Source organism: Lutjanus erythropterus, chromosome 18 (genome assembly GCF_056507025.1).
Source record: "Lutjanus erythropterus isolate fLutEry1 chromosome 18, fLutEry1.hap2, whole genome shotgun sequence".
Classification (NCBI taxonomy): Eukaryota; Metazoa; Chordata; class Actinopteri; order Lutjaniformes; family Lutjanidae; genus Lutjanus; species Lutjanus erythropterus.
Genome location: NC_139334.1, coordinates 24449503 through 24467650, shown reverse-complemented (window position 1 = coordinate 24467650; position 18148 = coordinate 24449503). Strand labels below are relative to the sequence as shown.

Genomic DNA, 18148 nt, shown 5'->3' with positions numbered 1-18148 from the left:
ACTGTTGTTTAAAAATTCTGCCCCAACAGGATGTTTTAAGGATATTTACTGTTAAAATATCTGTTGTGGTGTTTTCCCCAGATTTAACACGTGGAACTGAGCCTGAATTTCACTTAAATTGTTGTTTTTAATGTAGTTGATGTTAGTTTTCATCTTTTATTCATCAAGGTAAGAATTTTTACATTGTTACTTTTATTTTTTGTCACATTTTCAACACACCGTGGGACTTTTTTCTTACTGTAAATTATTTTTTTTCTGAGGATTTTCTACCCTGACAGGATGTTTTACTCATGAAAAAAGTCACAGGCTCATCTATTTCTTTTTCTCTCACTTTTGGTCACATTTTTAACAAATTGTGGGACTTTTCTCTTACTGTAAATGTTAAAAAATTATCTTTCAGGAGCCTTTTTTACCCCCACAGGATGTTTTAAGCATGTTTACTGCAGCATGTTTACTGTTACAGTTGTAGCAGGTCAGTAACCTGTCTGTTGTGGTGTTTTCCCCTGGATTTAACAGGATGATCTTCACTTAAATTGTTTGTTTCAATGCAGTTGATGTGTATTTTCATCATGTATTATTAAGGTAAGAATTGAAGTTTGTTATCGTTGATTTTGGTCACATTTCTAACTTTTCCTCTTATTGTTTTTTTTCTGAGGCTTTCCTACTATGACAGGATGTTTTACTTGTGGAAAAAAAAAAGTCTACACTCTCATTCGTCTTCTTTTACTTTTGGTCACATTTTTAACAAATTTTGGGACTTTGCTCTAACTGTAAATGTTTATAAATGTTTTTCTGAGGATTTTTTTTTACTCTGACAGAATGTTTTACTGTTGAAAAAAGTCTCATGCGTTTCTCTTCACTTACTTTTGGTCACGTTTTTAACACTTTTACTTCACTTTAATTGTTGGTTTTAATGCTCTTGATTAGTTTTTATTGATCAAGCTAAGAATTTACGGACTGTTGTTATCTCTGATCACATTTTTAACCAATTGTGGGACTTTTCGCTTAAGATATTGTTTAAAAATGTTGTTTCTGAGGCTTTTCTAATCCGACAGGATGTTTTCCTCATGAAAACAAGTCTAGAGGCTTATGTATTTCTCTGCTGAAGCTGAGCTGTCAATATCTTTATAATCTGCTGTCCATCCACTCTGACACATGTTCTGTAAATTAATCTGATACTCACAACGCTGAGCTGCATGTTAACTGCTCCGACTCTCCATCCTCTTTACCAGGAGCCCTGCAGCCACGCCTCTATCTGCAGCCGCAGATGTTCTCCTAATTCACTGCTGGAGTAAACGGATGGATGGATGGATGATGGATGATGGATGGATGGATGGAGAGACCACAGAGTTTATACCTGCCAAGAGCTGGAGACTGCTGCTCGCTGCGAGTACAGTAATCTGAATAACAGCTTTTACTGGCTGGAATGTATTGACCGGCTTCAGATTTAGCAACTCATTCCTAAAGCTTCCCTCCCTCCCTTCCTCCCCCACCGCCTCCCAGTATCCCTCCCTCGCTTCCTCCCTTCCTCCCTCCCTCCCTTCCTCTTTCTCTCTATCATCCCTGTTTTCATCTCCGCTGTGCCGTGCAGTCAGTCTGCCTCCAGCTGATGTGCGTATTGACAGCTGCATCATTCCACCCCGCTGAGTTATTGGGATTTCTTCGTTACTTTTCCTGCACTTGTCCCTGCAGCTGTACATGCACCTCTATGTGTGTGTGTCATTGGGGTAATTGTTATTGATTGACTCTATTGAGGTTCAATTTTTTTTATTCCATTGATTTCTTTTTTTTGTGGCCCCACCTCCCCAGGGCGTGGGAAGCCAGAGAAAATGTTCTCCTCTTCGTCCAGAAACTCTCTGTTCTCACCCTGGTCCTCCATGGAGCATTCGGACACTGAAGCGTTGGACATCAGCACCAAAGTGCAGCTGCACGGGGTGCTGTGGAAGAGGCCCTTTGGACGGCCGTCAGCCAAGTGGTCCCGCAGGTGAGGCTGAGGTGGGATTCACCTGCTTTTAGTGGGTTTTTATCTTTCTTCTCTGTTGGTAGAGTGAAATCCTGCCTGTCTGCAGATTCTAAAACCTGGGTGAACTTTGAAAACTAGATGTTGAGCTTATAGGAAAACTGATTGTTCTTAAACTTTCAGAAAGTTGATATTCTGAAGGAGAAAGTTTTCCTCCATTCTGGACAAAAATGCAGATGCAGATGTCTTATTTTCCTTCCAAGCAGAGTTCAGCCATAATGTGGCAGAAGATATAAAGTTTGTTTTTTAAATCTTTCTTTATATCAGTAGGGGATGATTCTGCTTAGAGGAAATCTTTCTTTAATTTCCAAAAAGTTGACACATGAGGGAGAAAATTTTCCTCTACTACAGACAAAAATGCTGATTATTCTTAGAGATTGGTCATATTTTCCCTCCAGAGAGCACAAAAAAAGTAAAATTTTGCTGTAATATATTTAACAAATGAGTCTAGAATACTTAAATCGGCTATACAGTTAATAATAATTTTTATTTTAGAGCATACAGCTTTTCTAAATATGTTACAAAGTGCTTTCACATAATGCAGCAACTTCTTAAAAAGCTGATCGATTTCCTGGCAAATAAATAAAATCCAAGCGAATAAAACCAGCAAAAACGGCCAATAAACCAATAAAAAAAACAAGAAACTTGACACCACAGACACTATTCTGAGAGCCAAAACTGTTTAATTTGCTTCACAGCCATATTTGAAATCATCTGCAGTGATTTTTTCCTCTCAGAGAGATTTTGCAAATCGCAGAAAATTAACTTTTTTTTTTTTTTTTAAGTCAGAGGCTGAAGTTCCTGATTTGAAAACTGATAAAACTTGTAGACTTGAATGACAGTATCTCTGCTATAACTATGAAAATCTTCATTTAGGATTTTGTCAACAAACTGACATGTTGTGTATTAGGGGATTGCTTTATATAACAACAGGATACACAGGCGTTTTCACATCCCGGTGTCACTGTATCCTAATATGAGAGTATATTTGGATTTTAAAATGCCTGGATTGGTACCTTATGTCATGGTAATGCTCTTAGTTTTACATAACAGTTAAAACGACAATACACGGTGGGTCCAGACAGTCCATTTGCAGGACACTCTTTGTAACATTTCCCATTTGCTTGTGTCATAAAGGTCAAAAGAATTTGTTTGCGTTCGGTAAATGCTTGTTCTGGTTTCTGGTGCCAAACTGCAGATGGTTGAGCTCAGCTTAAAAAAAAAACGTCAGTTGTTTGAAACAAATCTGCCAACCAGTGATGAAATTTAGATGTGGAGGGGACTGACTTAAAATGAGTTCAGTCGTAACGTGGCAGAAGATTTAATGGATAGTATGGATTTTATGAAGTGGGGATGTGGAGTACGGTACAGTAGATGCCAGCTGGCACGCTCCCAGTTTGGAGAAGCAACAGGAGTACTGGTGTGTGTCTACTTTTTTAAAACACAACAAAAGTCTACCGCAAATCAAATCAATGTCAGTTTAAGTGTATGTTATACTTGGAATGTTTTCACCACTTTACTTTGCCGTCAGACAGCATTTTCTGACAGGAAACCACCATTATGTTTGCCAAATATCGCTCTCTCCAAAGCCACCAGACTCCTTTTGCAAAAACAGTAGTTTTTCCTCATACAATGTGAGAGATGCTCGTCTACCCCGGCTTTGATTGGTTAGTTTTTTGCCTTATTGTGTGACCTTGGGGAATCAAAAATAACCTACCAAAGTCACAACATAACACAAAAAAACTAACAGGTTGAAGCAGCGGTTGACCAGCAACACTCGTGTTCTGCGAGGTAAAATTGCTGATTTTTTTCCACAGGAGTTTGGTGGCTTTAGAGAGAGTGATATGTGGCTTGTGTAAGCAGTTTTCCACCGGAAGAGGCTGTGTCACACCAAGGTAAAGCAGTGAAAATACACTTAAACTGATATTGATTTTTATAGGTGTCTAAAATGCATCTTGCTACTGACCCTGGCCACGACTTAACATTTCTTAGATTCCTACCGTGGTACTCCTGCCTCTTCAAATAATCAGTCTACAAAAAATCCAAACCATCCCTTTAACAGTCTCTGCTGTGAGTCAAAATAAAGGGACACTTGTCACGAAAACCTGTGTAAATAGCTGTATAATGTTCATTTTTGGAGGAGCTTTCTAACTGCTGAGACAATAATCCTGATAATGGCGTCAATGAAATATACTATTGAGTTACATTATGGGAAATAAAGGATTCAGCTTTTTTTGAAGCTGAAACTAAAAGTCAGGATATGTTGGCCACTGCTGCAGAGAACCTGACCATTCTTAATTAAATTTGTCTCTGGCACGTCCCCCAATTGTATGACAGTACAATACTCAATCTTTGTAGTATTCCTTTAGCAAATATATTCAATACTTGCTCGCTTTCATTTGTTAGATTTCAGGTTGACTTTATTCCAAATTCCATGCAAGAAACCCCTGATCCAATCAATGAGAAGATCTACTGTCCCTCCAACTTTGTACTCATAACACCTTGTACTTACAGAGCAAAAAACAAAAAATTCATCCTAAGAAAATGTAGTTACGGCTCTCTTACTAGTTTATGTAGTTACTGTAGATTACATTTAATAATCAGTTAATTTAAAGTGGAAATAACATTTTTCCTTTGACTTATAATTATAAAGTTACTGGCACTAACAATAATATCACTTGGAAACACGTGAAGACAAGGCAAGAATGTATCTGCCTTACATGTTATGATCAGAAAATCATCTGAAGCAGTAGTTTAGGAGCCTTGCAAGGGGTCAGAAGATGAATCTGAGGTTTATTTTTTATAATAAAGCTTAGAGTGCATCAAAGTTTTCATGATAGACTGAAATATATCAGTAGACAGCATCAGTTTTGTGTTGAGAACATCGGCAGACGTTGGTTCCTTTCAGCCCCACAGGATTGACTCACTGCTGCTTTCATTGTCTTCCTCGGTACAAAGATTCTTCATCGTCAAAGACAGCTTCTTGCTCTACTATGCAGAGAGCGAGAAGAGAAACTTTGAGACCAACAGGTACTTCAACATCCACCCCAAGGTGAGCCGCTGCATCTTCTCTCAACTCCTGAAAGAAAATGAAGGAGGTGGTGGAAAGTTTATTCTTGTTCTTCTGACTGACTAGGAGGTTTTACATGAATTATTATATGTTTTTTACCTAAATATATTGTAAAGTATAAATAACAGTGTGATGTGTTTTATCTCAGGGGGTCATTCCTTTGGGAGGATGTGTGGTGTCAGCTAATGAAGACATGGGCATGCCCTTCGCCATCGTGGTCAACCTGGAAGACTTTACTGTAAGATAATGATCCTGTCACTCATTCAGTGCAACTGTACATTACTTTATCATTCATTAGCCCTACAGAGGTTTAAAGTAAACATTTTAAGATAGACCAAAGCATAAAGGTGCAAATGCATCGACAAGTGAGGGGAAATGGTAACATATATTAGAGCAAAGTCACAGTTGACAGGATGACAAATCAGCTTGCCGAGCAAAGCTGAAATAGCTCTTTGTAACAGTAATGACGTGAGAAATCGGCCTAATCCTGCAACAAATGGGCCACATAATGGAGTGAATCTAAGTGCACGCTGAGACACAACTGTGTTACATCAACTTTTATGATCTCAGCAGCCCAAACAAAGCTGAAAATCCACCGTCTATTTGGCAGCCTAAGCTCATTATTGACACGCTGACGTATAATATCGTGTATCCGTCCCCCAGGGTACCATCGTGCTGGCTGCTGAGTCTGAGGAGGAGCAGGTCCAGTGGATGGAGATGATCCAGGAGTCGGGGAAAGTGTGAGTCTCTTCCTAAAATGTTGCTCTTCGGAAGGGTTTAAACAGAAAAGACATGGCTAAAGTCCCATATTGTAAAATTTTAATTGAATCATGGAATTATTTTGAAATTATTTTGATGGGATGAGTTTTTGTTTGTACTGTTCCAACCGGATGAGCCCCCAGTTTTTTATGATGGGCTCGCAGACTGCAGCAAAGAAGGGTAGTGCGTGTCAAGCTTGAAATTTATTAAACCAGCTATAAGGTGCTTTAATATATTGTTTGATTTTTGAGGTCCCTATGGACAAAAGCATTATAATTTCCACCTCTACAACTACAAAACATAAAGTCCAAAAATATCACAGGCGGTAAACACCAGCCAGGTTTTCCCAGTAAACCCGATGACACCTCGGCTCCACCCAGCCGAGGACATAAAAGACACACAGTACAAAGAAAAACATGTTGGCATGTTAACACAACATGTTATCATTAGTCATGCAAATATTTGATCAGACACAAAAGTTTTGGACAAACAGATGTTGACCTGATGGTGGCACTAGAAGCAAAGTCATTCATCCTCTGGGAACCATGATTATACTGCATGTAACTGATTTTATTATTAAGATTGATCATGATATGTCCATCTTGAGACCGGACATGAGATACCCTGTGATTTCAGTGTCAGCTGAGACCGTAGGCTGTCTGTCCTCTGTCTCAAATGAAAAAAGTCGCCCTCAGTCGCGTCCAGTGACCGGTGCAGGTGGTGGTATTTCTTGCAGTGGTGAAAACGCATTAAACTGTAACATTACAGATCGCCCATTTGAAAACGTGTCTGACCAAGTTAATATGTTGACTTTTTGTTGGAGCATCATCAAAAGTTTTGAATTTATTTTGTTGGGGCCATAAATGTCTGTAGAAAATCTAATGACAACCCATCCAAAAGTTGTTAAGACGTTTCCTTCTGAACCACACGTCAACATAAGAGGAAAAGTCTGACGATCACCAACTTCAGAGGGATTCGTCCTTTTGGGACCATGAACATCTGCACAAAATTTCATTCCAATTCATCCAATGATTCTCGAGATATTTCAGTCCGGATCAAAGTGGTGGACTGACCGACGGATCGAAAATGATGGAAAGCGTCAGTGCGCTCACAGGGTTCTGTTTACTGTTTTTTTCTCTGTAATTTGTTTGTCTAACAGCACGTGGAAGAACGCCCAGCTGGGGGAGGCCATGATTGAGAGCCTGGAGGCTCAGGGGCTGCAGCTGGCCAAGGAGAAGCAGGAGTACCTGGGTAAACACCAGAAAGCTTGTCTGAATAAATGAGCTTTTTTAAAGTGCTGACAGGCGGAGGCAGCTTATTTGAAATGTTTTTGTGTTGTTTTTTTTTCCAGATAAACTGATGGAAGAGACAGAGGAGCTCAGTCATCAGAGAGCACAGAGAGAGGTGAGACTTTGTTTACGCCTCTGGTGTCATCACATAACAGCAACAACATGTTTTTATGTTTTTGTGGGAACAAGAGATAAATTTGAGTTTGGAATAAAAAGATTGTGACTTATATTTTTCAGTCAGAATCATTCAAATATTCATGAGAATTAGATGATACTTTCTCATTATATGTAGGGCTTTAACTAACAATTATTTTCATTGTTACATTTACCTCATTTTTATCATTAGGACAATTTATGTTTCTCTTTATCACATTTAACTTCCAGATATTGTTGTTTATTTATTCTATTTTTCAATTCAAATGCATTTTCATCACCTCCATTTTTAACAATGCTTTTGTTAGTTCTTCCCCTAATACAATAAGGGCAATCTTTCATTTTATTAATAACATAAATACATCCTCTAAAACAGGAGTGTGTGTGTGTGTGTGTGTGTGTGTGTGTGTGTGTGTGTGTGTGTGTGTGCAGGAGCTGGAGCGTCTGAACCAGGTTCTGGAGGAGGAGAAGATGAAGTTTGAGGAGGTGGTGCTGGAGCTGAAGGCGGAGCAGGAGCATATCAAACTGTAAAAAACTATTTCCTGTTTGTAGTGACGGAGGCTGATCATCATACTGTGAATGAGCGTGATGACGTGTTTTCTGTGGTGTGTTTTGACGGCAGAGACCTGGACGGCACAGCTCAGTCCCTGAAAGGTGTTGAGAGTGAAAAAGAGGAGCTCAGCACTTTAACCATCATGCTGCAGAAATCCATCGAGGTATGAAAAAAAAAAAACATCGTCACTCATCCTCAGACTCTCATCTGCTGTTCAGACACTGAAAGTGTGAATAAGTTATTGATGAGGTGGCGCTCCATTCACATCATATAATGTTACAACTGCTGATGTAATAAGTTATGTAAGAAAGCCTCGAGGTTAATGGACCGGTTATTCTGCTGACGTCATAAACTGTATATTGATTCATCTCTCTGGTTCAGTGGAGTCATGTGACCAAAAAAAAAATCAGTCAGAGAGTTTGCAAAGAAAAACTGCAGATTATCAAAGACTAATTTTTAAAGTGTTAACCAAACAAGAAATGACTCGTAAGTTAGCTGTTTCCCACTGTTTCCACTCTGTATGCTAAGCTAATGAGCTGCTGGCTGTGGCTTCATATTTAAAGGGAAAATTCACCACTTTTCACGTGGCTGTCCAGTCAGTGTTGATGGTAAATGTAGTGAATTAAAGCAATAGTGCTGCTATATTGACCAAGAAAGATGATGCTTCAGAATCTGTTGCGGTGATGTCACAGTGATGTCATTGGTATTAAGGAAGAACCACAGACTATTTCAGCTTGGATATCTAGTCTCCACAAAGGACGAAGTTGTGCACAATGAGTCTTTTAGTCACCTGGCCAACCTAGTTATAGCTTCAGGCTAGGGTGGTGATATGCGGCAACATGGCTGTGGGAGTCAGAAGCTCGCACACAATGCATCCTGGTACATGTAGGCTCCACAAGCAGGAGAGCTCAAGTTAACACTGAGGAATTTATTTCTTCAACGGACTGGTTGCACAGCAGACATTTTGACTTGTAAAAGCGGACTTAATATTGGTAATTAAGGCTCAGTTCCATTCAGTGTCCCAGTAACTGTGACAGTGAACCAGCGTGCACAATAGAAGAATCTCCTCTAAGTGGAATGCAGCAGTCATTAATACACCTGTGAGTTTCCTGGTGTGACATGTCAAAATATCTGCTGTGCAACTGATTCCACTGACTACATTTTCCATCAAAACTGACTGGACATCCACGTTAAAGTGCCAGATTTTCTATTTAACTGACAGATATGAGAGAGGGATTGAGCTTCTCATCCACAGCAATAAAAACAAAGAAGCACATTTCCCAAAGTGTTGAACAATTACATTAAATATAAAGAATCAGGACTTTATTCTCAGAACATCAAAATAAATCTCAAAAAGACACTTTCACGTCCCTCAGGAGCTCTCTCAGGAGAAACAGCGAACCCTGGAGCTGCTGGAGGCGAAGGAGCAGGGGGAGAAGGAGAAAGAGGCAGCGGGGGACGGCTCGGCCCGCGGGACGTCAGAGGACAGTGGAGATCCTGCGGACGCGGACCTGCTGCAGGACCTGCGACACATCGAGGAGCAAATGAAGGTCCTGCTGAAGGAGAAGGAGCAGGCTGACGAGAAGTGAGTGAGACCTCGGAAACAGAACCCAACAAACAATTTTACTCTTCAGAAGTTTTTTGTTTTTATGATTTTAAGCTAGAAATCCTTTAAATAAATGTTTAAATTTTCACACAAAAAAAAAATCTGTAATATTTGAATGAATGCGAAGGTCCCAGTATTACATGAGAAACACTGATTACTGAACTGATACTGAATGTAAAAAAAGCTAATATAAGTTCACAGAGTGCTTTAGCCTGCGATTATGTTTTGGCATCCAAAGGGTCAAACACTGCGGCCTCTCCAGAGAAGCTCTATGCTAATGGCTCAGAGGATGTAACTGCTAGTGGAAATGTGTATTGATCCCTAAACAAGCAGCCCATTGATCAGCACTGTAAGTGGGATATTACAGGCAGCTGCTATTGACTGTGAAGCACTAATGTTCTGTTACGAACACTGAAATATAACGTTATGTTCCCATGAACCCTGTGCTTTTACCCTCCTGCTCTGACTGACACACTCAGCTGGAGCCATATTTCCATATGGAAAGATAAATAAATATATATTAATAATCATACTGAATCATTTGTATGCTAGATGAAAATCTTACTGATTGAGTCCTGCAAGAAATACAGTTTAAAATGTTCAGTTTTTTACTTGTTTGCATATTAACTCTCATATGATATGCAGTTAAATTAGACTATTTTTCACTGGAAACGCATATATACCATGATGATATAAAACATGTTCTCATTTTGGTGTTTCCAATATTTTGTCCACCTTATTTATTTATTTTTGAGGACCAAAAGTAGCAGAAACACCCAGTGAAAATAATAATATAAAGCAAAGATACAAATAGACCAGAAACTACAGTAGAGTTGAATCAGCACCATTCTAGCAAAATGTTTCACTGTTTTATTGGATTATTACATCATAATTTATATCATTTTCACATATTTTAACATATTTTACATGTTTGACCTCTCAATTTGTCATAAATTTTAATATTTTATTTACATTTTTGCTTTTTTAATCATACTTTTGTCTTTGTTTCAATCATATCCTAATATGGCAAACTAAAAAAATATGTAAAATAAAATAGAAGAGAACAGATTTTTGTCTTTTTACAGGACATGTAACTTTGTTTGTTGCAAGAATAACAACAAAAAAGCATGAAGACAGCAACTGACAGCGACAAATCCTGGAAATCTTGACCTAATTACTAAAGACTCGTGGACGAGAGGTTCAGGCTCGTGATACTGTGCAGTGTTTTCCCCAGTCCTGCTCCTCGGGGCCCCGCCGCCCTGCATGTGTGAGATGTTTCCCTCCTCCCTCACACCTGATTCAGATGATCAGCTCGTCATGAAGCCTCTGACCCCCTGAGCCTGAAGCCTGATAACCAGCTGATCACTTGAATCAGGCGTGTTAGAGCTCACTGCCCTGCATGTTTCCCTGCTCAGAGGACCAGGACAGGGGAGACAGTGCTGCGGGATGTTAACATTAACAGCGTCCTCCTCGACTGAGCTGTAACCTCTCGTCCATGAGTAGATGCACGCTTCCTTCTGCACGGTGACACGGTTATTTGGTGTAGTTTGTAATTCAGTAGCAAAAAAAATTGTTTCTACATGAAATTGCTGGCAAAAAAGGTCTGGGGTTATCTTGAGTAGCTGGATCATGATTTTTGGAAGATGACGTTGCATCTGAGTTTTTCAAATGTATTGTAATGAGGTGGGCCCTTTTGATTACATAACACCAAAATCATTTAAATTTACACAGTCGTGTCGTGTACGTTGCATGTGTGTGTAGTGTTTTCCCAGCCTGACAGTGTGTGTCCGTCTCTCAGGCTCAGGGAGAACGAGCAGCGGGCCAAAGTCCTGCAGCAGGAGAGGGAGTACTACTCGTCTCAGGCTCGGACGCTGCAGCAGTCGCTCTCTCAGCTCACTGCGGACAAACAGCAGACTGAGGCCGAGCTCAAGGTAACACAGCATGACTCAGCTGAACTCAGCTCGCAGTTTACACAGCGACGAAACACGACTCAAAGTCAGCTCAAAGGTCACCTTGTTAATTTATCAGCTGCAAGGTTTATGTTTTTAATATAGTTTCAGAAAATATATTTTTTTTAAAAAAAGTTGAGCTCAGACTGGGTTTGTTGGAATAATTTTAGAACATTTTAGCAAATATAGTTTTGATGTTTTGTCTGAAATCTGCAAAAAGCTCAACCTTTACATTTATTACTGTATAGTTATTAGCACAAGAAGTCCCGTGTCCTCTTTTACAATCCCCCTCACAGCTCTGCAGGAAGAATAACGGTGGTTCGTGCAAGTGAGTCATCAAATACACATTTACCAGGCTAAATTACAGTAATTACAGTTGTCAGTACTTGTGAGGAGGCAGATGTATGGCAAATAATGATAATTCTCCTGGTTGGTGTCAGTCACTGGTTATGTTAAGTGGCTCTTGCACTTGGTGCTGTAACCTGGATCATCATTAAGTGGTTGGACATTTAAACCCCCACAGCGTCTCTCCCACAAAATGCAAAACTCGGAATCTGACACTAGACAGAAGGTCAGTCAGTTCTTTAAATTAATTGGACTTTTTATATTTTGTTTATTCGGTTTACCGTTTATTCAGTTTACTGTTCAATTATATATTCTGTAAATTGTTTCCCATTTCACCTTTTTCAGATAATTCACTATGTTTTAAACAGATTATTTATCTAAATAATTTTCACAACCCATAAAGGAGCCTTTTATTAGATAGTTTATCTGAAAAATTCAAAATCAGTTGATATTGATTGTGCGACCTGGACAAACCAGCTGGATGTATTGTACTTTAATTTATTATTCTCATTTTATTTCACTCTACACATTTTACTCAACTTTTTCTTCTGATAGCTTTAGTTATTTATGGATTTAGATTATGAATACAAAGATAAATCACTATTAAATTAAGTACCCTGTAATATATAAAGTGTTTAAAAGCTTCAAGATTAAATGCGTCAATATGTAGAATCCAGTAATATAATATATATTATTCTGAAACGTCACATTCTGCATAATTAATACTTCTACTTTTGTTACTTTAAGTATATTCTTTATGCTAATACTTGTATACTTTTACTTAAGTAAGATGGTGAATACTTCTTCCACCTCTGTTAGATATTCAAGCAGCTTGTCAGATTTTATATCGAATCAGGTCTGTGAAATATTCAGGGTTGCTTAGTAACAGATCCTTTTCCTCCTCTTCCTCCTCCTCCTCCTCATCTTTCATTCCCAGTCTGACATGCATGAAGAGCTGATATAATATTTCACTGACTGGAACGAAAAAAAAAGCTCATCTTCCAACTCTGTCCAGTTGTTCTGTATGAAGTTACCTCTGTTTCCTTTTTGCTTCGCCTCCTTCACATCAACTCACTCTTTCTCTTTTCGTCGTCTGTCAAACCTCAGTCAAACTGCATCATTTAATTTTATGTATGGACGAGCAGTCTAAGATAAAAAAGAACTCCTGTGTTACTGAAGTGCTCTTGAGCAAATACTCAAACCTTGACTGACTGGTTGTGCCAGTTTCTTCTGGCTATTACCGTAGATAGTGTGTGCTTATTTTGATAATGATAATCAATATTTATTCTGTGTATTTAAAGTAAACATTTTTATATTCAAACATTTAAATCATCAAGTGCTGGAGAAACCTGTTTTCAGTTCATTATGTGACACTAATTGTTTCTCTTAACTCAAAAGCCCAATATTTCCCATAAATATCCACATACTGATACAGTATGTCAAATTCACCCTCCTCTTAAATGAAATGTAAGTTGTCTCTACCATCCTGTGTGTTTTGCTGTTTGTCTCAGGCCGAGATCGAGTCTCGGGTGGAGCTGGAGAAGAGACTGAAGCAGGCTGAAGAGGCTCTGCAGGACCTGGAGAAAGGCCTGAACACTCTGGAACGAAGCAAAGAGAGAGACGAGAAGATGAAAGGGGATGTGACTCAGCTCAGGAGTGAGTGCATTCATATCTCCTGTCAAATATAAATACATCCGTGTCAGGTGGAGCCAGTATGCGCTGAAATATTGCATCTAGTTCACTCTGAGCTGTTAAAATCATAAAAGTTTTTTTTTTTTCTGCCAGAATATTGTATGGAGTTTGGTGTGATTTTAACTCCTACATGAGGATCGCAGCAAAACTATCACTGTCCTCCAGTCAAATACATAAATAAATTTGCATTTAGCATTTTTACTCATAGGATTCTCTGTAGTTAGTACACAAACAGATCCAAATGCTCTTAAACACACACAGTGAAGATGTAAAGAGCATAATTAGATCTGACCTGACATTCTCACCTGTGTGTCTGCCCTCCGCTGGACTCAGTTTGTATTACATGTTGACTGAAGGAGAAACACGTCTAGCAGATTATCGGTAGGACAGTGATACGTGTTTTATGTTCTTGAGGGATCCATCACAGTTCCAGGTAGTTCACAGAAAAATTTGTGTTCTAATATTAATTTCATGATCAATTAATGGTTTGAGCCATAAAATAGAGAGGTATTGTAGAGTTTACTATCTTATATAGCAAATAAAGCATCAAATCTTCTGGCATTTCTGCTTAATAAATTACTCAAACAATCAACTGATTGTCAAAATAATTGCGGCTTGTTTTTCTGTCACCTGATTAACTCACTAATTGATGTAGCTCTACAAATTAGACAGTTTAAATGTCTCCATATAATTATATGGTCTTAATATTAAGATAGATTTATTTAATAATTCTTGTGTCCTAATAAACAATAGAAAGTTTTTACCAAAATCTGTCACTGCCTGACACTTAATGACAACTACTGTGATTTGAGTCAGTAGGTTGAACAGAAACGTAACATTTATACCATTATAAATGTGTTACTTTAGTATACTTAGTTAAAAGTACAAAAGTTTAATCAAGGAAATGCAGTTGTACTTACATTCCTGATGCATTCATGTCTGGCTGATTTTTAACCATTTTATATACGGTGGGACTGCACTTAATTATTTTCTTTATGGATTAATCTCCAGAATATTTCCTCAAGTTATTGATTCAGTTGGTTGTTTGATTTGTGACATTGTATAAAAATAGTAACAAATGCTGTCATAATTACCCAGAGCCCAACATGACGCCTTCACAGTGCTTTGTTTTGTCTAACTAACAGCCTAAAATCTCAACATTGTCAAAAGCAAATTAAAATTACTGAAATAATCGCAAGGAAAAGCAGCAAATCCTCACATTTCAGGAGCAGGAACCACGAAACAGCTGAAACCATATCAAAAGAGTTGCCCTTAACTTTCCATTGATCAACTAGTCAGTTAATCAATTAATCGTTTCAGGTCTTTTCTATATATTGTTAGGTACAGTAATTTATAACAAAGCATCATATTTTAGAAGCTTAATCTACAAGGTAACTAAAGCTGTCAAATAACTGTAGTGAAGTAGAGGTATAAAGTTGTTATAAAGTACAAATATTTGAAATTTGTACTTAGGTGCAACATTTGAGTAAATGTAGTACAACCACCTGTTATCACCTGACCAAGTTTCATTTACTGAAGAACAATGTGGAGTTCAGTTAAAATTCTGTAAATTACAGATTAACATTTCAACGTTAACACTCCCCTAATTATTATTAATTTCTAAATCAGCAACAGAAATGTGTCAGATGCAGGTGACTCTCACACACACACAGTCCTCTAAATTATATGTGTTGTGTGTATGGTTTGTGTGCGCGTGTGTCGTAAGTAGAATTCTTTGAGGAGTGTATCTGTGCTGCGGAGATCGAGGCGAAGCTTCCAGCGATCATGAAGAACGCCGTGTATCTGCACAAAGCTGCTGCACGCAGAATCAAGAGCTGCAGAATCCAGAGGAGAGCCTCCAGACGCCACTGGTGTAAGTCTGTGTGCATCAAACAGTGATGATCACAACACACACACACACACACAGCATGCATATTTTATGATTTCATCCACATTCCCAAGGTCTACAACAAAAGACTGAAATATATATATTTTTATATCTAGTAGTTCTAGTAAACGTGGAAAATTCTGTTTTAATCTAAATTTGTAGACATCTTTTTTCAACATTGCTGCTATTGCTTGCTTATCTTGTATTTAATTTGAATTTATCCTGATCCCCTTCATGTAAAGGCCTTTGTGTTACATTTTATGCATAAATTAAACACACATGATCATGTGTCAGAGGTAACAACAGCTGAAGTATTTGCACTACTAGTGTTAGTACTGTTAGTTGCAACTCTAGTAGTGATGGATGTGGTTCTTGTAGTACAGTTGTGGTTATTATAATTGCAGCAGAGTGGTTGTGTATGTTGGAGGAATATGAGAGATTTTAAATAATTTTCATGATCACACATCTGTTCACATCTGCAAGTTGCTTATTTTGTCTGACTGTCAAAAACCCAAAGATATTCAGTTTACAATGACACAGCAACAAAAAGTCACATCTGAAAAGAGAAAGTTTATCATTTTTTCTTGATAAATGACTATTAACACAGTGTGCCTGTTTACACCTGGTATTAACATGCATCCTGTGACCCTCAAGACGCACTGACATCTGCTCTCTCAGACCACATTCGCAGCATTTTCCACAAGTTTTTATTTTTATGCAGAGCGGGGAAGTGAAAGCGCTACGTTGAATTCTTAATCATTTGTGCCTTCTTGTAAATGGGGAATTAAATGCAATACATTTAGATGGTTCTTTCCTTGTAAAAAAACATTGTGTTGCTTTGCAGAGCTCTGTGGTGCTCTGGGACGCACACTTTTACTTTCTCAGACTCTCTCATTAAGGCTTTTCTCTTCATCATCTGTGATGTGAAAACCTCAGATTTTCACACAGTCAGAAAAAGTAAAAGAGTGCGTCGCCCTGTTCATAATTCAGATGTAAAATCCCAGTGCACCACTGAGAAGCTGCTCTAGTATTGAACGGCAAAGTGGACCGTAATGGGCAGTCGAGTGACAAAATAGCCCTTGTGGTTATTTGCTGATGGAGCAGGGAAGTGAGATCTGATCACAAGTGGTCACTAGAGACGCATGTGGAGATGACTTGTAATGCCAGGTGTGAACTCATGCACTCAGAGCTGTCCGCTTGTTATCAAATCACCCAGGATGCATTTTAATACCAGGTCTGAACAGCCATCTGTTCATTTTCTGTTCTGCAATTAATCAAGTAATCAGTTCATCATTAACATCATTTTTTCCTTACGGCTACGTAATGAGGCACCTGTTTAAGTACCTAACTGATTTTACTTTTCTCTGTTTCGTTACAGTAAAACACTCCAAGTCTTTTGCTGTACCCAACGCTGACGACAGCGCCATGGAGGAGCTGCGGGAGACGGCCCGACGGCTGACCTCTGACAGCACCTTCAGAGAGAGCGTCTACAAGATCATCACTCGCAAGGACGCCACAAACAAAACAGAGGACTGAGAGGACAGAGAGGGCGAGGTACAAGAAGAGAAAAATTATTAGCTTGACCTCAGGCCACACAGTGAGTGACGTAGAGATCCTGATCCTAAACCCCACTGTTAAAATACTGTAGATGATTGCACACAGGAATCTGTTTGGTTGCAATCTTGAGAGCGAGCGAATGAGTCCATTTTAAATCTATTATATGTAACAGCACTAGTTCTCAGTCTCAGTCTCAGTCTGACTGATTTAAAACTCTTTTCAACCAAACAGTTCCAGGAACCACAAACATTCCTGTTTGTGTTTCCATCAAAACTGAAAAAAACTGAAGCTTCAGCAAATTAGAATTTTTCAGGAATAAAAAACTATGATGCCAGTTTTTTATCTTTCTTTTTAAACTCGTTGGGAAACGTTAAAGAGGAATGTTCATTGCTTTAGAATCCAGGACTGGATCCACCATAAGTTTCTGATTTTAGTTACTGGAACTTAAATGTATGTTAAAAGGATAGGTCAGTTTTTTTAGGGTGGGGTTGTGTTGTATGAGGTCAGTATGTTACCTGCAGTAGATGATGGTCAGAACACCTCCAGTTTGGAGAAACAGCAGGAACACCAGTGAAGGAGGCAGAACAAAGTCCTGCTGTAGACGGAGTCAGCAGCAAAACATATTTTAGTGGGAAATGTCTCTCTCTCCAAACCAACAAGACTCCAATGGCAAAACCAGTCATTTTTTCTTTCAGAACGTGGGAGTTGCTGGTCTACCGCTGCCTCGATCAGTTCGTTAGTCTGAATTTGAGCAAACCTTTTAAACACCAAAAGTAACAATAGCACAAACTAACCACCTGAAGCAGCGATAGACCAGCAACTCCAGTGTTCTGGGAGGTAAAATCTTTGGTGAGAGTGATAATTGACGTGTGTAACAGCTGTGAAAATATTCTAAATATAGTTTGCACTGACACTGATTGCCTAAACTATGTTTTGCTGCTGACCCTGTCCACACCAGTACATTGCTTAGCTTCCTGCGTCAGTACTCCTGCTGCTTCTCCAAACTAGGAGGATCTAAGCTGCCATCTACTGTAGGTAAAACACTGACTATTAATAAATAAAAATAAAAATTAAAATAAAAATTAAAAACCTGAACTATCCCTTTAAGAACAGCAGTAGTATCCTCAGCAAAGTACTGAGTATTTAAAAAAAAAAAAAAACGTAATGTTACTTGGCATTAAGAAATACTTAACAGGTCACAGATCATCATAAAATATGTTTTAACAATCAGTCTAGCATTGTACCTTGAGTTTCTAGTGTTTCCACC

The 18148-nt window shown here is 38.6% G+C and overlaps 1 protein-coding gene across 2 annotated transcripts; it reads left to right on the top strand.

The window, feature by feature from the left end:
* Positions 1-719: 719 nt before the first annotated feature.
* Positions 720-17320, top strand: plekhd1 (pleckstrin homology domain containing, family D (with coiled-coil domains) member 1). 2 transcript variants are annotated; one of them, XM_084742565.1, is made up of 14 exons: positions 720-1390; positions 1810-1984; positions 4979-5072; positions 5239-5328; positions 5754-5830; positions 7009-7100; positions 7201-7253; positions 7724-7818; positions 7914-8007; positions 9221-9429; positions 11249-11381; positions 13256-13400; positions 15166-15309; positions 16703-17320. In XM_084742565.1, the coding sequence occupies exons 1-14, from the start codon at positions 1300-1302 to the stop codon at positions 16858-16860; spliced, it is 1650 nt and encodes a 549-aa protein (XP_084598691.1). In that variant the 5' UTR covers positions 720-1299; the 3' UTR covers positions 16861-17320. The 2 variants fall into 2 exon arrangements, with proteins under 2 accessions (XP_084598691.1, XP_084598690.1); XM_084742564.1 differs by lacking the exon at positions 720-1390 and having other exon boundaries at positions 1596-1984.
* The last annotated feature ends 828 nt before the right edge of the window (positions 17321-18148 follow it).

Excerpts from the sequence above, each read along its gene's own strand:
- plekhd1 (XM_084742565.1), top strand. The coding sequence starts at position 1,300 with ATGGATGGATGGATGATGGATGATGGATGGATGGATGGAGAGACCACA. Across the intron at positions 5,073-5,238 it reads ACTTCAACATCCACCCCAAG|GGGGTCATTCCTTTGGGAGG; the intron begins GTGAGCCGCTGC and ends GTTTTATCTCAG. Across the intron at positions 8,008-9,220 it reads TGCTGCAGAAATCCATCGAG|GAGCTCTCTCAGGAGAAACA; the intron begins GTATGAAAAAAA and ends CACGTCCCTCAG.